This window comes from Thermobia domestica, chromosome 6 (assembly GCF_964235325.1).
Source record: "Thermobia domestica chromosome 6, izTheDome1.hap1.1, whole genome shotgun sequence".
In the NCBI taxonomy this organism is placed as follows: domain Eukaryota; kingdom Metazoa; phylum Arthropoda; class Insecta; order Zygentoma; family Lepismatidae; genus Thermobia; species Thermobia domestica.
Genome location: NC_137459.1, coordinates 167,006,407 through 167,021,953, shown reverse-complemented (window position 1 = coordinate 167,021,953; position 15,547 = coordinate 167,006,407). Strand labels below are relative to the sequence as shown.

General features: G+C 36.1%; 1 protein-coding gene across 14 annotated transcripts in view; it reads right to left on the bottom strand.

Annotated features, from left to right (window-relative positions):
* Positions 1-15,547, bottom strand: part of Ssdp (Sequence-specific single-stranded DNA-binding protein) — a 690,704-nt gene that overhangs the window by 141,208 nt on the left and 533,949 nt on the right. For all 14 annotated transcript variants that reach the window (XM_081762329.1, XM_081762327.1, XM_081762335.1 and 11 more), the window contains one exon: positions 5,964-6,041. In XM_081762329.1, coding sequence (XP_081618455.1) covers positions 5,964-6,041 — 78 coding nt within the window. The remainder of the gene's footprint in view (positions 1-5,963; positions 6,042-15,547) is intronic.

Here is a 15,547-nt window from a genome sequence, read left to right as displayed (position 1 = left end):
GCAATAATTATTTTTCCCTATTGAATCCGGTTTTCATTATTGAATCGGATTTGTGTTGAGCATCCTTTCGGTAGCAAAGCTATATGAGACATAGAGCTACAGTTTAACGTGGGATACGAACCGAAGGCACACCCGCCGAGAATCAAAGCCGGGTCTCCCATGTAAAAATTGCGTAACCTACCCACATAGCCGTGGGTGATTTCCCTGTCTTCGTCAGTCCAGAAGGCATAAAAGTTAAACGTTATACACTTCATATAACTTCAATGTTTTCTCAATATCTAATTCAGTACAAAATCAAATATGTGTACTTTTTTCCTTTTTCTCGAATTCTAACCATGTTCTAACTTGGATGACATGCTGCGATCTTCGTTGAAATATCGATTTCATTGTAGCTAATTTACCTCACTCAACGTTCGATAAAATATCCCAGGAAAACTTCAGTTTCTTTGAGAGTCACCCTTGCGTCGCCCATAGACAACATCGAATTTTGCATTAATCGAATCTACGGCTAAAAAGAAAGTACATTCCCTTTCACCCCGATTTCAATCCGACATTTAGTTTGCAAGCTATGGCTGTTATTGCCGACAAATTTTCGGCTCGTCATTGCGCCGAAAGGAAGCATTTGTGCATCCAGATTGGTCTACACTTCTTGTTCTATCTTCATGTCACGAATCACCTCCTAAACGTTGCAGGTGTTGTTTTACATAAAGTGGTTTTGAGCAATGGACAAATATTTTAACAATTTATTTTGTTTGATTATAATACCTTTCAACTTCTTCTTTAACAGAAAAGCAACTCAAAAGGCAAATTAAAGACTACGATTGTGTTATATGTAAATTGCATAATTCTGTTATTGACTCTACATAGCAAAGCAGGGTGCATATTTACGTCAATTATTCATTAAAAAAAGTAAAGAAAAATTCCCATTAATATTTCATTACTAAACGGAAAAAAGACGAGTGCATGCCTATTTAATATTGTTTGTACAGCGGGGGACACTTCTAAATGGTACAGCCATATGGAGATTTACGGCTAAAGTGTACCATTTAGAAGTGTCCCCCGCTGTACAACTAGTTATCAAAATAATGGAAATGCGTTAACAAACTGCAATTTCTTTATTAATAATGGCGTTAGACCACATTTAACCTGCCTCTAATACACTTTATATTCGTCACAAACTTCAGGCATATAACTTCTGTATCATGTCACGAGAAACAGCAGACTATTCTTAATACAGTGCAATACTTAGCTGTATCATTATGATGGAACAGGGAAGTTTGCTTGACTTCTTACTCTGAAACTGCCAGTAAAGGCTCAATAGTGTTCAAGTCATGAAATTGGAATGGTCAGGGTGTCTTCTTTACACCATCTTTCAACAAAATTTGGCTATGTTTATTGACCTACTGTCATCTTGGAAGACCGCGTCGTTGTTCGGAAACATTCCTACTATAGGATATAACTGGTCATCTAAAATGTCCACAAAATCACTGGCAATTCATCCTTTGAGAATAATAGGACAAACAGAATATGATAAAATTGCGTTTCATAACACCACATAACAACCGCCATGCTAACGGTAGGAAGTAAGCAGTTCGGAACAAACGTCTCTTACATAAATATGTTCTGTCGTTGCAAATAACGATAAAAGTATCTCATTGGTTATTTTCTTCCGATCGCTGTCGGTTCATGTATGCTCTCGGTACGATATTCTGCACTACTACACATGGTGTGTAATTGCAACCTGGCCACGAATGATGTGGTTATGCAGTTATCAACGGACTTGATTGAAAAACACGCAATTCCGAAAGCAAATCTAGTTCTTACAGTCAGCTATGCTGCACATTAGCTCTACGGCGGTGCTTTATAAATATCCTCTTCAATGTTTGACAATTTCTCTTATATAGCTTTGGTTTCCATCCAATATTATTCTTCTCTGATAATGTACCGTCACAAATTATGTATAATTACGGCCATTACTTCTGATATTATTGCTCCTGATACACAGACACACTGGTAGTGTTGGATACACTTGCTCCAGCTAACCAACCACCCAAAATTTGCTCTCCGGGGAAGTCAAAGAGGACTCGTATTTTGCATCAATGAGATATTCTGGCATATGTTACACGCATCCGTACTACAGTTTCTCGTGTATTACTCACTATATCAACAATACAAAATGGTCACAGTACACTAATGTTCAGCATTAGTTACAAAAATTACGTACCCTATAGTATATGGTAGTTTCCATTAATTTAGTAACTACATACAAATATGCAGGGTGGACTATTTATCTTGTCACACTCTTCTAACTTCTGAACTAATGGACGAAAAACTCTGAAATTTTATCCTGTGCAAATATTGGCATGTTTGGTATATCCTGTGATACCACCTAAGGTTAATGGTGTTTCCAACCAAACAAAAAGTTGTACTTTTAAGTAACACTACGCCACGTTACTATATACTTCAAATCTACATATAAAACGAAAACTTACAATACCGAGTTTGTTCCTCAAGGTTGGAAACTGAGGACGCTACAGTATCACAAAAATCGAAAAAAAAAAAAAAAACGAATTTTGGAGGGTTCTACAACAGTAATAACTCAGGTGAGATAGACAGGATAATTCACATACAAACTACCTTAATGTCGAATACTACGGCAATTATACAACGTTTTTAGGAAATTAGAAACAATTTTACTTTTTTCAAAGAATTTCATCAGCAAAAAATGTTGAGACAAATATCAGATCAAACTGTACACATGGTTTCTAATAGACATAAAGATCATAATCATTTTACAGTAATTTGATACCTCAAACCATTTCAGAGACACGAGAAAATGGTAAATTTCATATATTGCTTAAAATGGTGGATTTGTGGGAACTTCCAAAATCAAATTTTGATTTACGTTGCTTCTATTGCATTACAACAATATTTCTGGTAGGTGTAATTAAAAGTTCTCGGGATTGCGTAATTTTTAGTAGTGTTGCAAACTTTAATTTCTATCGTATCTCCAGAACGGTTATAGGTACCAAATTGCTGGAAACGACATTGTGATCTTCACGTGTATTGAAAACCATCTATGTAATTAGATGAGGTACGTACATAAGCTGTTCTGCGAAACGATGGATTTTGAAAAAAAGTCAAATTTTCAATCAATTGTAACTTGGTTCGAATTCATTCGAAATTAAGCATATTACGATCATGATCTTAGACACTAAAGTACTTTGAATGTGCATTTGTGTTATTACTGTTATAAACGCCACCAAAATTTAAGATTCGTGATACTGTAGTGTCCTTAGACTACAACTCTGCGTAACAAGCGTACTCTTGTAACTTTTCATTTTAAATATGTTTAATAATCTGACGTAATACTATCTACAAAATATGTTGAGCTGGTAAATCTGCTAACCTTGTGGTATTACAGAGTATGTCAAACAATGTTCCTCTGCCGGTATTTGCATGGTACAAAATTTCAATGTTTTTATCCATTAGCTTAAAAGTTACAAGGGCATGTCCACCTATATTATATATAAGCAAAAATAAGTAAGAACTGAAAACTGAAAAATATGTAGTTATGAATTTGTTTAGAGAAATTTACATGATATTCTAGAAGATTTTTTTTTCAATGTGTTCAGGAAAGTATGTATTTATAGACCTAGACCCTATTATTCGATAACATTGTACTTTTCATCCAGAATAAACTCAGTGAACGATATGGTGCAATTTCATATACAAAACACCCAAAATTTGTTTTTGCTTTGCTTTGTTATGGGAAATTGGAAATACAGACAGCTTTAAAGTTAATATATTTTGTTTAGTATTATACATTTACTATTTGACGTATTTCAAATTTCAATCGACGACGTCATGTAACAGATGATGATATTCATCACAAAGTGTCTCAAGTAATGTGTGTTTAGCGGGTCCATGCGGTCGTTTGTGCAGATCTAACTGTAAGGCGTACCAAATATTTCCTACGGAATCCTAGGGAATTGTCCGGGGCACGACAGAATTTGAACTAATTTTGCCTCTTCCAGCGAGCAGTCAGCTTTGCCTTATGACATAGTGCTCCATCATTCTATGAATCCCTTGGCGTTCTGAGACAGTTTTCCTAGTTTAAAGAAGGGTGGGAATTCACATTGTAATACTTCAATCTCTCTCTCAGCATTGGTGTGCCCATCACACGCAAAAAGCGGAGGTTTTTACGAGCATTCTTGCAAACTGCACCCTGCAACACTACACTTACTCCGTTGTATTTCATCGTAGGATGGTAGTGTAGCAAATGGTGATTGCAATGAATCAATTGTTTCCACACCCACTGTAGACGGCTGTCCGAGAATTGGAAAAGTCGTCTTTTATAGAAGAATTATTTTTTTTTAAAAATAATAAAAGTGTTGCAGTTTGTTGTATAGGACAGTGATTCAATTGTCTCTCCGCATCATTTAAGGATTTGTGAACAGAAACTTTGTTTTTTTGGTATATACCACCACTCTGCCAATATTGCTGGACGGTTCGAACTGAATATAATCCCGTAAGAAGTTGTTAACGGTACACATAAGACAGCACTTACACTTTACTGACTTTCGCAACACTCTTAATGCCCAATTATATTACAGGGTTCTCAGCCAAAACCACATAATCGAATTTACAGTTTCTTAGGATTTTCACGGTAGGAAAGTTTATAAAAAATAAACTTTATTAACCGCACAACAACAAACCCCGCCCAATTCGGGACCGAAGCGTTGGCAGAACCCAAGATGCAGCATTACGGTTGGTACGTTGCGGTGGAATAATTGAAATTGCACTAGTTCAACTTTTCGGTATTAACTATACATACAAGAAACGGGTAACACTAAGCAATTAAAATTTATTTTTGAAGTATTTTACCTGTTTTATAATTGGAATCTATTTTGCCTTCTCCCGTCAACCATATACTATCACAATGTGTCGAATTATCCAAAAAAATAAGATATTTTCTAGAGTTTTGACGATCTGATAACGAAATTCATGGCTTATGAATTTTTTACACGGTATACGAAATCTACGGCTAATTCACGGTGGAGAACCTGTATCAGGTATATCACATAAATTCCGTCAGTTCCTTACTGCCACGTCCAAACGCCATTGTGTCACTTACTGCACTGCATGCTCGCACTAACAGTTACATAATACAAGTCGGACATTCACACTTGGGAGTTTACATGAACTAGTGACGTGGGTATCCATATACTTACATCAATATAATGTTAGCGTAGTTACGTGACATCTAAATCACATGATCTCTTATCTGGATTCGAATCTAGTCTCCTGAACACAAAACGGAGACGCTAACGATCTAGAAAGAACTGCTATGATATTATTCTCAAGGGCGGCTTTAGGATTTTAATTTTGAATAGGCCCGCTCCCCCGCTTATAGATACATATACACATTTGATTGATTAATAATGGTAGGAAATTACTTTTACAGAGCTACTTGTTAAATAATTTTATCTACCATTAATATATGTAGTGAAAAATATATTTACTCCTTATTGTATCTTTCAGCATTATTATATTTTTGAAAAATTTTGGGTAGGCATGTGCCTACCCCACCTTCCCGCTAGAGCCGCCACTGATTATTCTGTACGATTACTTCCAACATATGCATTTTAGGTTTCAATTACGCGCACAGTTAAAAAGTCAGAACAAAGGTTTTTAGATTGGCCGATGATTTTGATTCAAGAATTATCTGAATCTCCTGGAATGCTTCTGAATAGTTCCCTTAAACTAATGAGTTTGTGTGTAAATTTTCTGCCTAAAAACAGTTTCTAGAGCAGCGTATATCAGTTGAGCTGCCGGGTTAATGAATCAAATCAAAACTGGTAAATATTTCTGAATTAATTGCCCTTACAACGTAAGTTGTAACACAACACATACTTCTGGAGCAGTGAAACAAAATAAACCATCCAAACACACATACTCACCCCGTTAAATTCGTTCCCGATTTGTGGCATTCTTACACCAGGCCTAGGACCCGCTGGATATCTAGGTCCCATGAACGGCTGAAAACAAAAGAAACAAAAATATATTTATTAGTGAAGTAGTAAAGATTGCTGATCGAAATACATATATAAGAAAATTTCAGTAACATGCCTAGTATTAGGGCCTTAGAAAGAATAAGAAAGAAAGAATGAATGAAGTGTTTAAAGTTGTGTCCACTGGTGCTATTCTAATTTTTTAACAACCGATTCTCTCTCTCTCTCTCTCTCTCTCTCTCTCTCTCTACACACACACACACACACACATATATATATATATATATATATATATATATATATATAGGGTGTTTCAAAACAACACCGACAACGTTTGGGAGGTGGTTCCTGATATTAAAATAAGTCGAGAAGTATAGACCAACTTGGGTGCACAAATGCTTCCTTTCCGAGTTATAGGCTGCCGCGAACATGAAAAAATGAATTTGAAAGGTCCATCGTTTCAAAACTATGGTGCCTACCGTAGTCGAGTCAAGACTTTACTAAGGAACTAATATGTGATTTATCCAAAAATACATGTTTCAGAATTCTAAGGTACTCACGCAACAATTTTTGTACAGGAAGTTTGGTTACGGGCATATAATCTAAAGTGCTCATTAACTTCCTCTATAAAAATTGTTGCGGAAGTACTGAAGGATTCTGAAGCATGCATTTTTGGATAGAGCACATATTAGTTCCTTAGCAAAAAGTCTTGTCCCGACTCGGTAGGCCCCATAGTTTTGAAGAGATGGACCTTTAAAGTTCATTTTTTTCACGCTTTCGGTAGCATGTAACTCCGAAATGAAGCATTTGTGTACCCAAGTTGGTCTATACTTTTTGTCTTATATTGGTGTCAGGAATCACCTCCCAAACGTTGTCTTGAAACACCCTGTATATATATATATATAAGAGATATAGTAACCGGATAGGAAGATACATAGATATAATTCGTTTGTGACGTGTAGCGACCTACACAGCATACAAATTGTGTGACGAAATTATGTACTTCGAATATCTTGGAACAGGGTGCGAAATCATTTGAAAATGGTGGGGGGAAGAAGTTCAGCGATCCACACTAATGCTTCGCGGAGCCTCCAAAAAGTTGAAATTTTAATGGATTATTATTATTATTATTTGACTGTAAGTTATTGATGTTTTTCATTCACTGCCTTTAAGTTTTAAAATAACACTTTTAAACAATCATCAATAAAACACGTGACTGTGTTGGATGATGATGTTACCAATTTTTTTAAAAAAAAATCATTTAATCTCTGACAGATTATTGTAATTTTTTTTAAATCACCAATCAAGGTCGGAAAAGGCAAGTCAAACACAATCTGGAGATTCTACTAATATAACGTGCCAGCTAAGTATGCAGAAACAGAACACTCAAATTTATCGTTGTCGAAATGTTTTTCAACCTATGAATGCGATTTTTAAAAATACATTTGAGTGCGTTTACGTAGAGATCCATGTGTCCAAGCGCGTGCATTGAGGGAAAAAAATGACAAGCCTGCAAAACGTACAGTTTACTGGGCAGGGTTTCTTCACACGTATTAATTTCCTTTCATTATGTGAAACAATATTAATTCCTCTTAATACTTGCCCTAACACTGAACCCAGAATATAAATAAGTCCACTAGATTTTAAGTATTAAATGGGGAGTTACAGAGAGTGATCAGTCACAAGAGATAAAATTGCTTTACAATGCAAAAGATAGTGTTTTAAGTACTGCTTTCGGTAAGCAGAATAAAATGGAACGCAAGAGACGAGGTATAACAAAGAAGTTCCGACACAGGGAATCGGTCATGGATTTTAATTGAATACTGTTGCAGCAATTGCTTGAAAGCAATGAATAACTGATAAAACGGCTGCTGTGGTTTTAAGAATCACGCACTTGTTTGCGTTTATATACGATCACCCGTGCATATGCGGAAGAAATGAATCATAAATTAAGCGTTAAATGCAATTTCAATATCAATCTCTAATTTCATTCGCTACTAAATTGACTTTGTAAAACGTATTCCGACTTTAAACCTTGTACTTTTTAAAAAATGTTCCTATCATAACGTTAATTAATGCAACAGGAGCAAAATAGCGCCATAAAATTCTACAACATCGGATAACTCGTTTTGGCCACATCATATTTGAAATGCATTTAGATAACTTTATCCAGCTTGACGACGGATGACAGTGATTTTAGTATAGTAACCGAAATCTGGACTACTGAATCCAAAAAAATCTCAAAATAGAGGGTAAGAGATATTAAAATATCTTGTGGCAAACGTTCTGAACAAATTGTTAAGAACTAGGAGATACGAGTGAAATAACTTAAAAAGAAAATGTCCTAAAAACTTAATTATTATTACCTGAAATTCCCTTTCTTCGCACTAGAAGAATAGGTTTATGGAAAGTATGTAAAAACCCATTCCGCCTTAGGATAAACTTTTCAATGAAAGTTAATGATAAAATCCGTGGGTATTCACCTCTTTCCACTCATCACCCCTTCTCACTCTCATACCGATGGAGACTGGATTTGGACAGAAGTGGGATTGAGAGTTTCACTACTTATCTCAGCGTCCCCGAAAAATATTTCACACACTAATATCGGTCATTTTTGATTAGTTTTAAGTCATCCCATCCTACTACTTCATTCCCTATGTCTATGTGTGTGTGTGGGCGAGGGAGGGTGAATCTGGATAGGAACAGCATCGGGTGGGTCACTATTGATCTCACGACCCCGAAACCTACGGATTAGACACTAGTGTCGGCTGTTTTTTTTTTAATTATTTTTGTTTGTCCCCTTTCCCATTCCACACCTTCTCGCACACCATGCCAATAATGTGAAAAAAGCTTAAGTTAAGCCATGGCCCACGGGCGTACCAAAAATAAAAAAAAATAAAGAAAAAGAAAAAAAACATCAAATTCAGTATAACAGTCTCGGAGGAGTTGGCTCTCAAACACATACATTTCATTTTCAGTTATATAGAAAATGATCTCCCTTTTCATTCCATCTTAAAACGGAAATTTCCGAAAAGGCTAGGACATGTTTTCCCTTATTTTCAATATGGAGTTTGAATACAGAGTTTCATCTTTCTAACTTCACGGGTTTGTGAAATACTGTATTTTGGTACATATTTTTGGACCTTCTAACCTTCCTTTAGAATATGGCCTTCCGGAAAACTAATGTACAAAGGTCCGCTAAGTAGGAAAGAATCCGCTCATGTACCGAAAGTAATCAAAATCGATCCTGTGGTGTAGCAGGAGTTAACCGTTACAACCGTTTCACTCACAACAAAGTGGACAATGCCAAGAGACTTTTGTCGTGCCATATATACAATTATTCTGAGCCTTATGGCCACACACATAACAGCCATCTTCCCTACAAGTAAAACCATACCAGCAATAACATCTCGGCAATGCTCACGCGTGTTGCTAACTTGCGATCAAATTCATTATAATAAACTTGAAATTATTTTCTGTAACGATATACTGGACGGTATGATCAAGCACATCATTAGCTTCTTTACTAGGGTTATGAGACGTCTCTTTTATCCGAATGAATCTTCTATTTCGGACCCCTAACAATTACCCGGTTGGGTCTTTACCAAAAAGGAAAAATGCCACATTTTGGCGGAAAGCAGAGAACGTCTTCAATTCGAACATAATTGTTAATGTTGCTGCAATGTTCGATTTGTGATTAGATACAATACATCCAGCCTTACGCGCGAAGGAAAGAAACAATATTCCCGTAGTTGACATTATGAAAGTTTAGTTCTATAAATTATATGAAGAATTCTATAAGGGTAAATTCAACAAAAGTTTGTGTCCTGAAAATGCACCTTTAATTGGCAAAATAATCGTCCATTTATTTTGAAACTATTTACTAAGGGAAAGGGGTACGAACGGTTTCTACATATTATAAAATAGGCACAAGAACTAGCTACCAGTGAGCACTTTGTTGTTACTATTTCAACTCCTCATATGCAGTTTCCGAGCATTCAGGTTGCACGCAACCTTTATTTGCCATTATTATCCGAAACACCTCATATTTTCTTGCTATTCGAGATTTGTTAAGTCTGTGGCGTACACACGATACCATCAAGGAGGAGGGGTTCAAGTTCCCAAGTTACTCAATGGCAAATATTTTTTTTCGTAGCAGTTTGTTTAAGGGGGTGGTTAAAACTTGGAAACCACCATTGTATACGCCACTGTGTCGAGTAATTCTTGTGAAATATAACAGTTTTCTTTTTTTCAACTCTGAACTCTGAGAGCTTGTGCTTCGTATTTAGCTTTCCTCTCGAAAAAGAAAACATCACTATATTTAAAATAATTAATAAAAATAACAAGTAAGAAAATATCTGGGGAGAGAGCACAACCCACCCTTTAATAACCCATGAAATTATCACAATGGCAATTTTGTACAAATTTAACTAAATTGTTGTTATATAAATACTATAGATTTATATTCTTCTAATCAGTGTATTCTTTCTAATCAGTTTTCAGTGTTGAGAAATACAGGTCAGGTATTTACATAAACTAAGATCGGACAAGTCCTTTGTTTTATTTTATTTCACATAGAACAATGTGAAACTATGATACCAATACTCAGATAGCAAATTGATAAGCAGAGAGGCTACTATAAAATAAATTGCAGTAAGCATCATGATCGTTTTTCTTCTCTTTTGAAAATGTTATGGTAAGCAGCCAGGAAAGATTACTTATTGAAAATCAAAATACTGATACTATGTCTACAATACAATACAATACAATACAGTGTCTACAGTACAGAAAACAAACGAACTTCTATGCTGTCGATAACATTCAGACATCGACTTACATTTTACTATTTCTTTCTTCCAAAACAGCAAATACGGTTAATTCATAGTCTGATTTATGTTACTTTCTGGAACATGCATAATAGTTTCTGTACTAAGCGGTTTAGTTAGTTGTGTTTTATTAGTTTTCTCTTTCCAAATGAACCACATTTACCATGAATTGTAACTGTTCTCTCGAAAAAGAAAAACGGTCAATTACTTGAACGTTTGAAAATTGAAATTTTCTAGCCGTAAAAATTATATTCTCGTGTTTTAAAAATTTCATTTTATCTTTGTATATCAGAAGACACTAGTAGGAATTGTCAACATATCCTATTCGGCTGCAGATATTTTAGAATTTCGATCTTATGTTGAACATCCGATAACGAGCTGTGATTAGGTTTCTTCTGACAAAAACGGTACATGAAGATGTGACAGTTGTGTATAGTAAAAAAAATACCCATTTCATGGCATGGTGAAACACTGGAAGAGAGAATTCAAATGTGGCTACACAAGCATACAGGAGACCGAAAAGAATGCACTTCTTCAACACTACACACTCAAAGTTTGATGAAAAAAAGCATTTACTGTTTGATGTGTGACTATTAATTGTTTAGATAGGGAGGTGAACATTAGTAGGAGATCCGTTCAAACCATATTACATGACGTTCTGCATGAGCAAAGTAGGTTCTCTAATTACACTGGTCGGAATGAAAATCTTGCCACGAGCATAAAAGGATGTTTATATACTGTATATATATATATATATATATATATATATATATATATATATATATATATATATATATATATATATATATATTTCGTAATCGGCAGACTGCGAATGTGCTATCCAAAAAGTTAATGAAAGTGTGTTCACAGGCCCTCAGAGATATTTTGGAAGACAGTAAGTTTATTTCTACATTGATTGAAGTGGGAAGTGTGAAGTTGCACTCTCATCTTGACTTCTTTGCTGAACATTATAACTTGGAATAAACTTCCGACGAACAGTGATAGTTTTATCAGTAAATTGCAAATATGCGGTAATTCTATATATATTGACAGCGTTTAAATTACATAAAATGAAATTCCCATCTTTGTCGTAGGCAATTACAATATAAAATACTCCCTCTTCAAAAATGTCATGCGTTGGAGGAAAACTGATTTAAGATTTTAACTCAGCGGTGGGCAACAGGAAAATAAATTAGGGATGGCCACAAAGTTCCGGTTGCGGCGGAACCGGTTCCGCGAGAAACCGGTTCTCGGAGATCCGGTTTTCAGAACCGGTTCCGGACCTGGATTCGAAAACCCGGTTCCAGAACCGGATCTTAGGAACCGGTTCCAGGCCTGGATCCGAAAACCCAGTTCCAGAACCGGATCTTAAGAACCGGTTCCAGATCTGGATCTGAAAACCCGGTTCCAGAACCGGATCTTAGGAACCGGTTCCACATCTGGTTCTGAAAACCCGATTCCAGAACCGGATCTTAGGAACCGGTTCCAGACCTGGATCCGAAAGCCCCCAAAGACCCGTAAAGGAGGCATAAAGTTCACCTTCAAAAATAATGCAAAGAGGACCATGCGCTTGTGTCTTCCCCGCCCAGACCCGTTTGTGCCCCCAGAAAAAAAAATTTGGTCCACCAGTGGGTGTTTAGCCAAATGAGTTGGCCAGTTTGCCTGTTTAACCAATGAGTTTGCCAGTTACCCAGTTTATTTAGCCAAATGAGACAAGCTGCCGCCGCCTGGGCGCCTGCCAGTCGCTTCTACCATTTCATCTAGCATACTGTTCACAGCTTGCCAGCAGCTCGGGTTTAGCGTAGGGATGGTCATAAAGTTTCGGTTCCAGCGGAACCGGTTCCAGACCTGGATCCGAAGAACCGGTTCTAGACCTGGATCCGAAGAGCCGGTTCCAGACCTGGATCCGAAAACCGGTTCCGGAACCGGATCTGTTCAGACCCGAAAACCGGTTCCACCAGGAACCGGTTCTGGCCATCTCTAAAAGAAATTGCATATTGCAGGTCAGTGTTATTGACACTTTTCGATAAAACAGCACCGTGTGCTATGTACACAAAGTATTTCGGACCTATGAGACAAGAACAAGAATGCTTTTGTAGACTAATTAGTAACTATGATGAATGCTGGGTGTATTTATTTGACCGTGAAACCAAATAAATGAGTAAACATACCTATTCTACTCCCCGCCAAAAAAAAAAAAAAAAAACATTTATTCAGCAAGGTCATCTTGTCTGCATTTTAGTACCATAAAGGTGTGATATTGACTAATTATTTACAAAAATAGGGCACAATCACAAGAATATATTACAGAAGCATGTTACCAAAGTTACAGGATACTATCAAAAGGAAGATATTGGATTTGCTCTCAAAGGATGTGTTGCTGCAGGCGCACATGGCCCGGCACACAAAACAGCAGAAACACACAAATTTGTGCGCCAATGTGTCTACGCACTTTGCCCCCAGCCACCATATTCACCTAACCTGGCTCCGTCCGACTATTTCCTCTTCCGAAACATTCTCGTAGTAAAAGAGAAGTAAATCATAAGTGTTTATATAGTCCAGAAATACGACTTACTTGATCCTCATTCGAATTTTCAAATAAGTAAAGACGGTTTTTGTTTGATTAACGTCATCCTACATTGTGGATGGCTTACAGGGTTAATAAAACAATATAAAAACCATTGGTCTATAGTAACTTATTCCAAAATCAATAAACAACAAACATACTTGAAATTAAGCTTCTTTAGTAGTCGTCCTGTGAATAGCTCGAAATCAACAAAACCGAAAATTCGTCGATTTAGTGGTCCATATTAAAACTCAGCACTCCAAGAGCTCTAGTGGCAGTTTTGACCCCACGGCACTCATTTGTTATATTAAAGACTGGATTTCAGGAGTGTCCGATCCCCTAGATCCCACCCTCTGCGCACGCCCATGGTAATAATGTTAAATTTAACGTTTCATCTGTACTTCGAAACATTGAAACCTTTCACCCTATTCCTTCTACAATATATTTCTAGATCTTGTTACTATAAGCAAAGGAAATTTTATTTTGAACCATTTCGTATCATATAGTTCTCATAAACAAATGAAAGCTAGTGAAGAATGGTAATCTGCTAAATAGTACGAAGATATAAACTTGAGTAAGAATGTACACAGTACTCGTTCCCTTTGATGATCTTCCGAACTTATTAAACAAGAAGATATTTCACGTGTTTAATGCTACACACACTATTACTTGCAGACAATGCTGTATATTCGGTCAATTGACAAAGGCCAGGGGCCTTGTTTACAAACATCTCATCTTTGTCAACATCTACATTATAACATCAGCAGAAGCCATTCGCAGTTACTGAATAATGTTACCATAAAAAATCCTGAAATATTGTAATATGTTAGTATTTAGATGGCTGTCCTATCCAAAGAAGTGCGATAATTCACCCGTATCGTATTGATTGTACATACTAGAGTAGTTTAAAGAATGTTCACCAAATACCAATAAATTACGAAAAACAATATTTAATGATAATAACGACTGCTCCTGTCTTATGCTTACAATTTCCAAGTATATAAGTACAAAAATAAGTTTTAGCAATCGCAAACCAATATATGAGAATTTTATAATAATTCGGAGTCAAAATATAAAGTCCCTACGAAACGAAAACAAAGCGAAACACAATGTTTAGTGGCAGTTAAGAAGGTAAATCTCTACAACAATTTAATATAATGTGATACTGCAAACTCGTTTATCTCTACTGATTACTCTTTTGTTATCCCATTCCCGATATATTTTGTTTTACAAACATAATTAACATTTATAAACCACGTCTGCAGTTATTATTTTTATTATTAATTATAAAATTTGAGTTGCAAATTAGCTGAGGTGAAACAAAACGTAAGTAAAACTTATATCAAAAATATTGCATATAGCTGAACACTGGAGAAAAATCGTAGCTTGGTAAAGTGTCAGAAAGCGTTAAATTCAAAAATTCAACTTATTTTAGCACGAAAATCCTTTTCTATAGCAATATGTTGCACACACAAATGATTCAGCCCCCAAAACATTTTTGTGATACTAACTAAAGCTCTCTCACTATAAAGCAAATAAACTTGCCCCCAAAACCCTGAGGTTGACTGAAATAATGATGCATATCAGGAGAATTGACTGCAAAATTATTTCTTACACATAACGTTGCCCTCGAAACGAGACGAGACATAAATGTTTTCTCCTCTGGTTTCGTAATACTTTGTAGAACTTTTATTGTATCGATTCTCAGAAAGTCTTTCTTGTCCCACTTTGAAAATTTTCGCGTTTAGCTTTGTAAATTTATGTACAAAACATATGCGTTATTATTGAGTTGAGTTGATTTTAGTTTAGCGTCCCTTTCAGCAGCGAGACTATATGAGACGTATGCGTTATTATTGTTTCGTTATCTAGACGCTATCAGAACTGAACCCAATAGTTACCTGGATCCTTCAGCGTCACCAAAAGTCCGCAAAGAGTGTGATGTAGAATATTTCAACCATATTTTAGAGTTAATATAGGTGTACTATGAATCATGTAACACAAATAGTGTTTTGGGATTTAAGATTTAGGTAAACCAGTGTTGCCCATGAGGCTCGGGGAATGTCTCCTTTTCGGGACGAGAAGTGTCATAATTCTCGTCCCTTCCTGACTTTAAAAATGTACTTCTCGTCTCGTCGGCAACA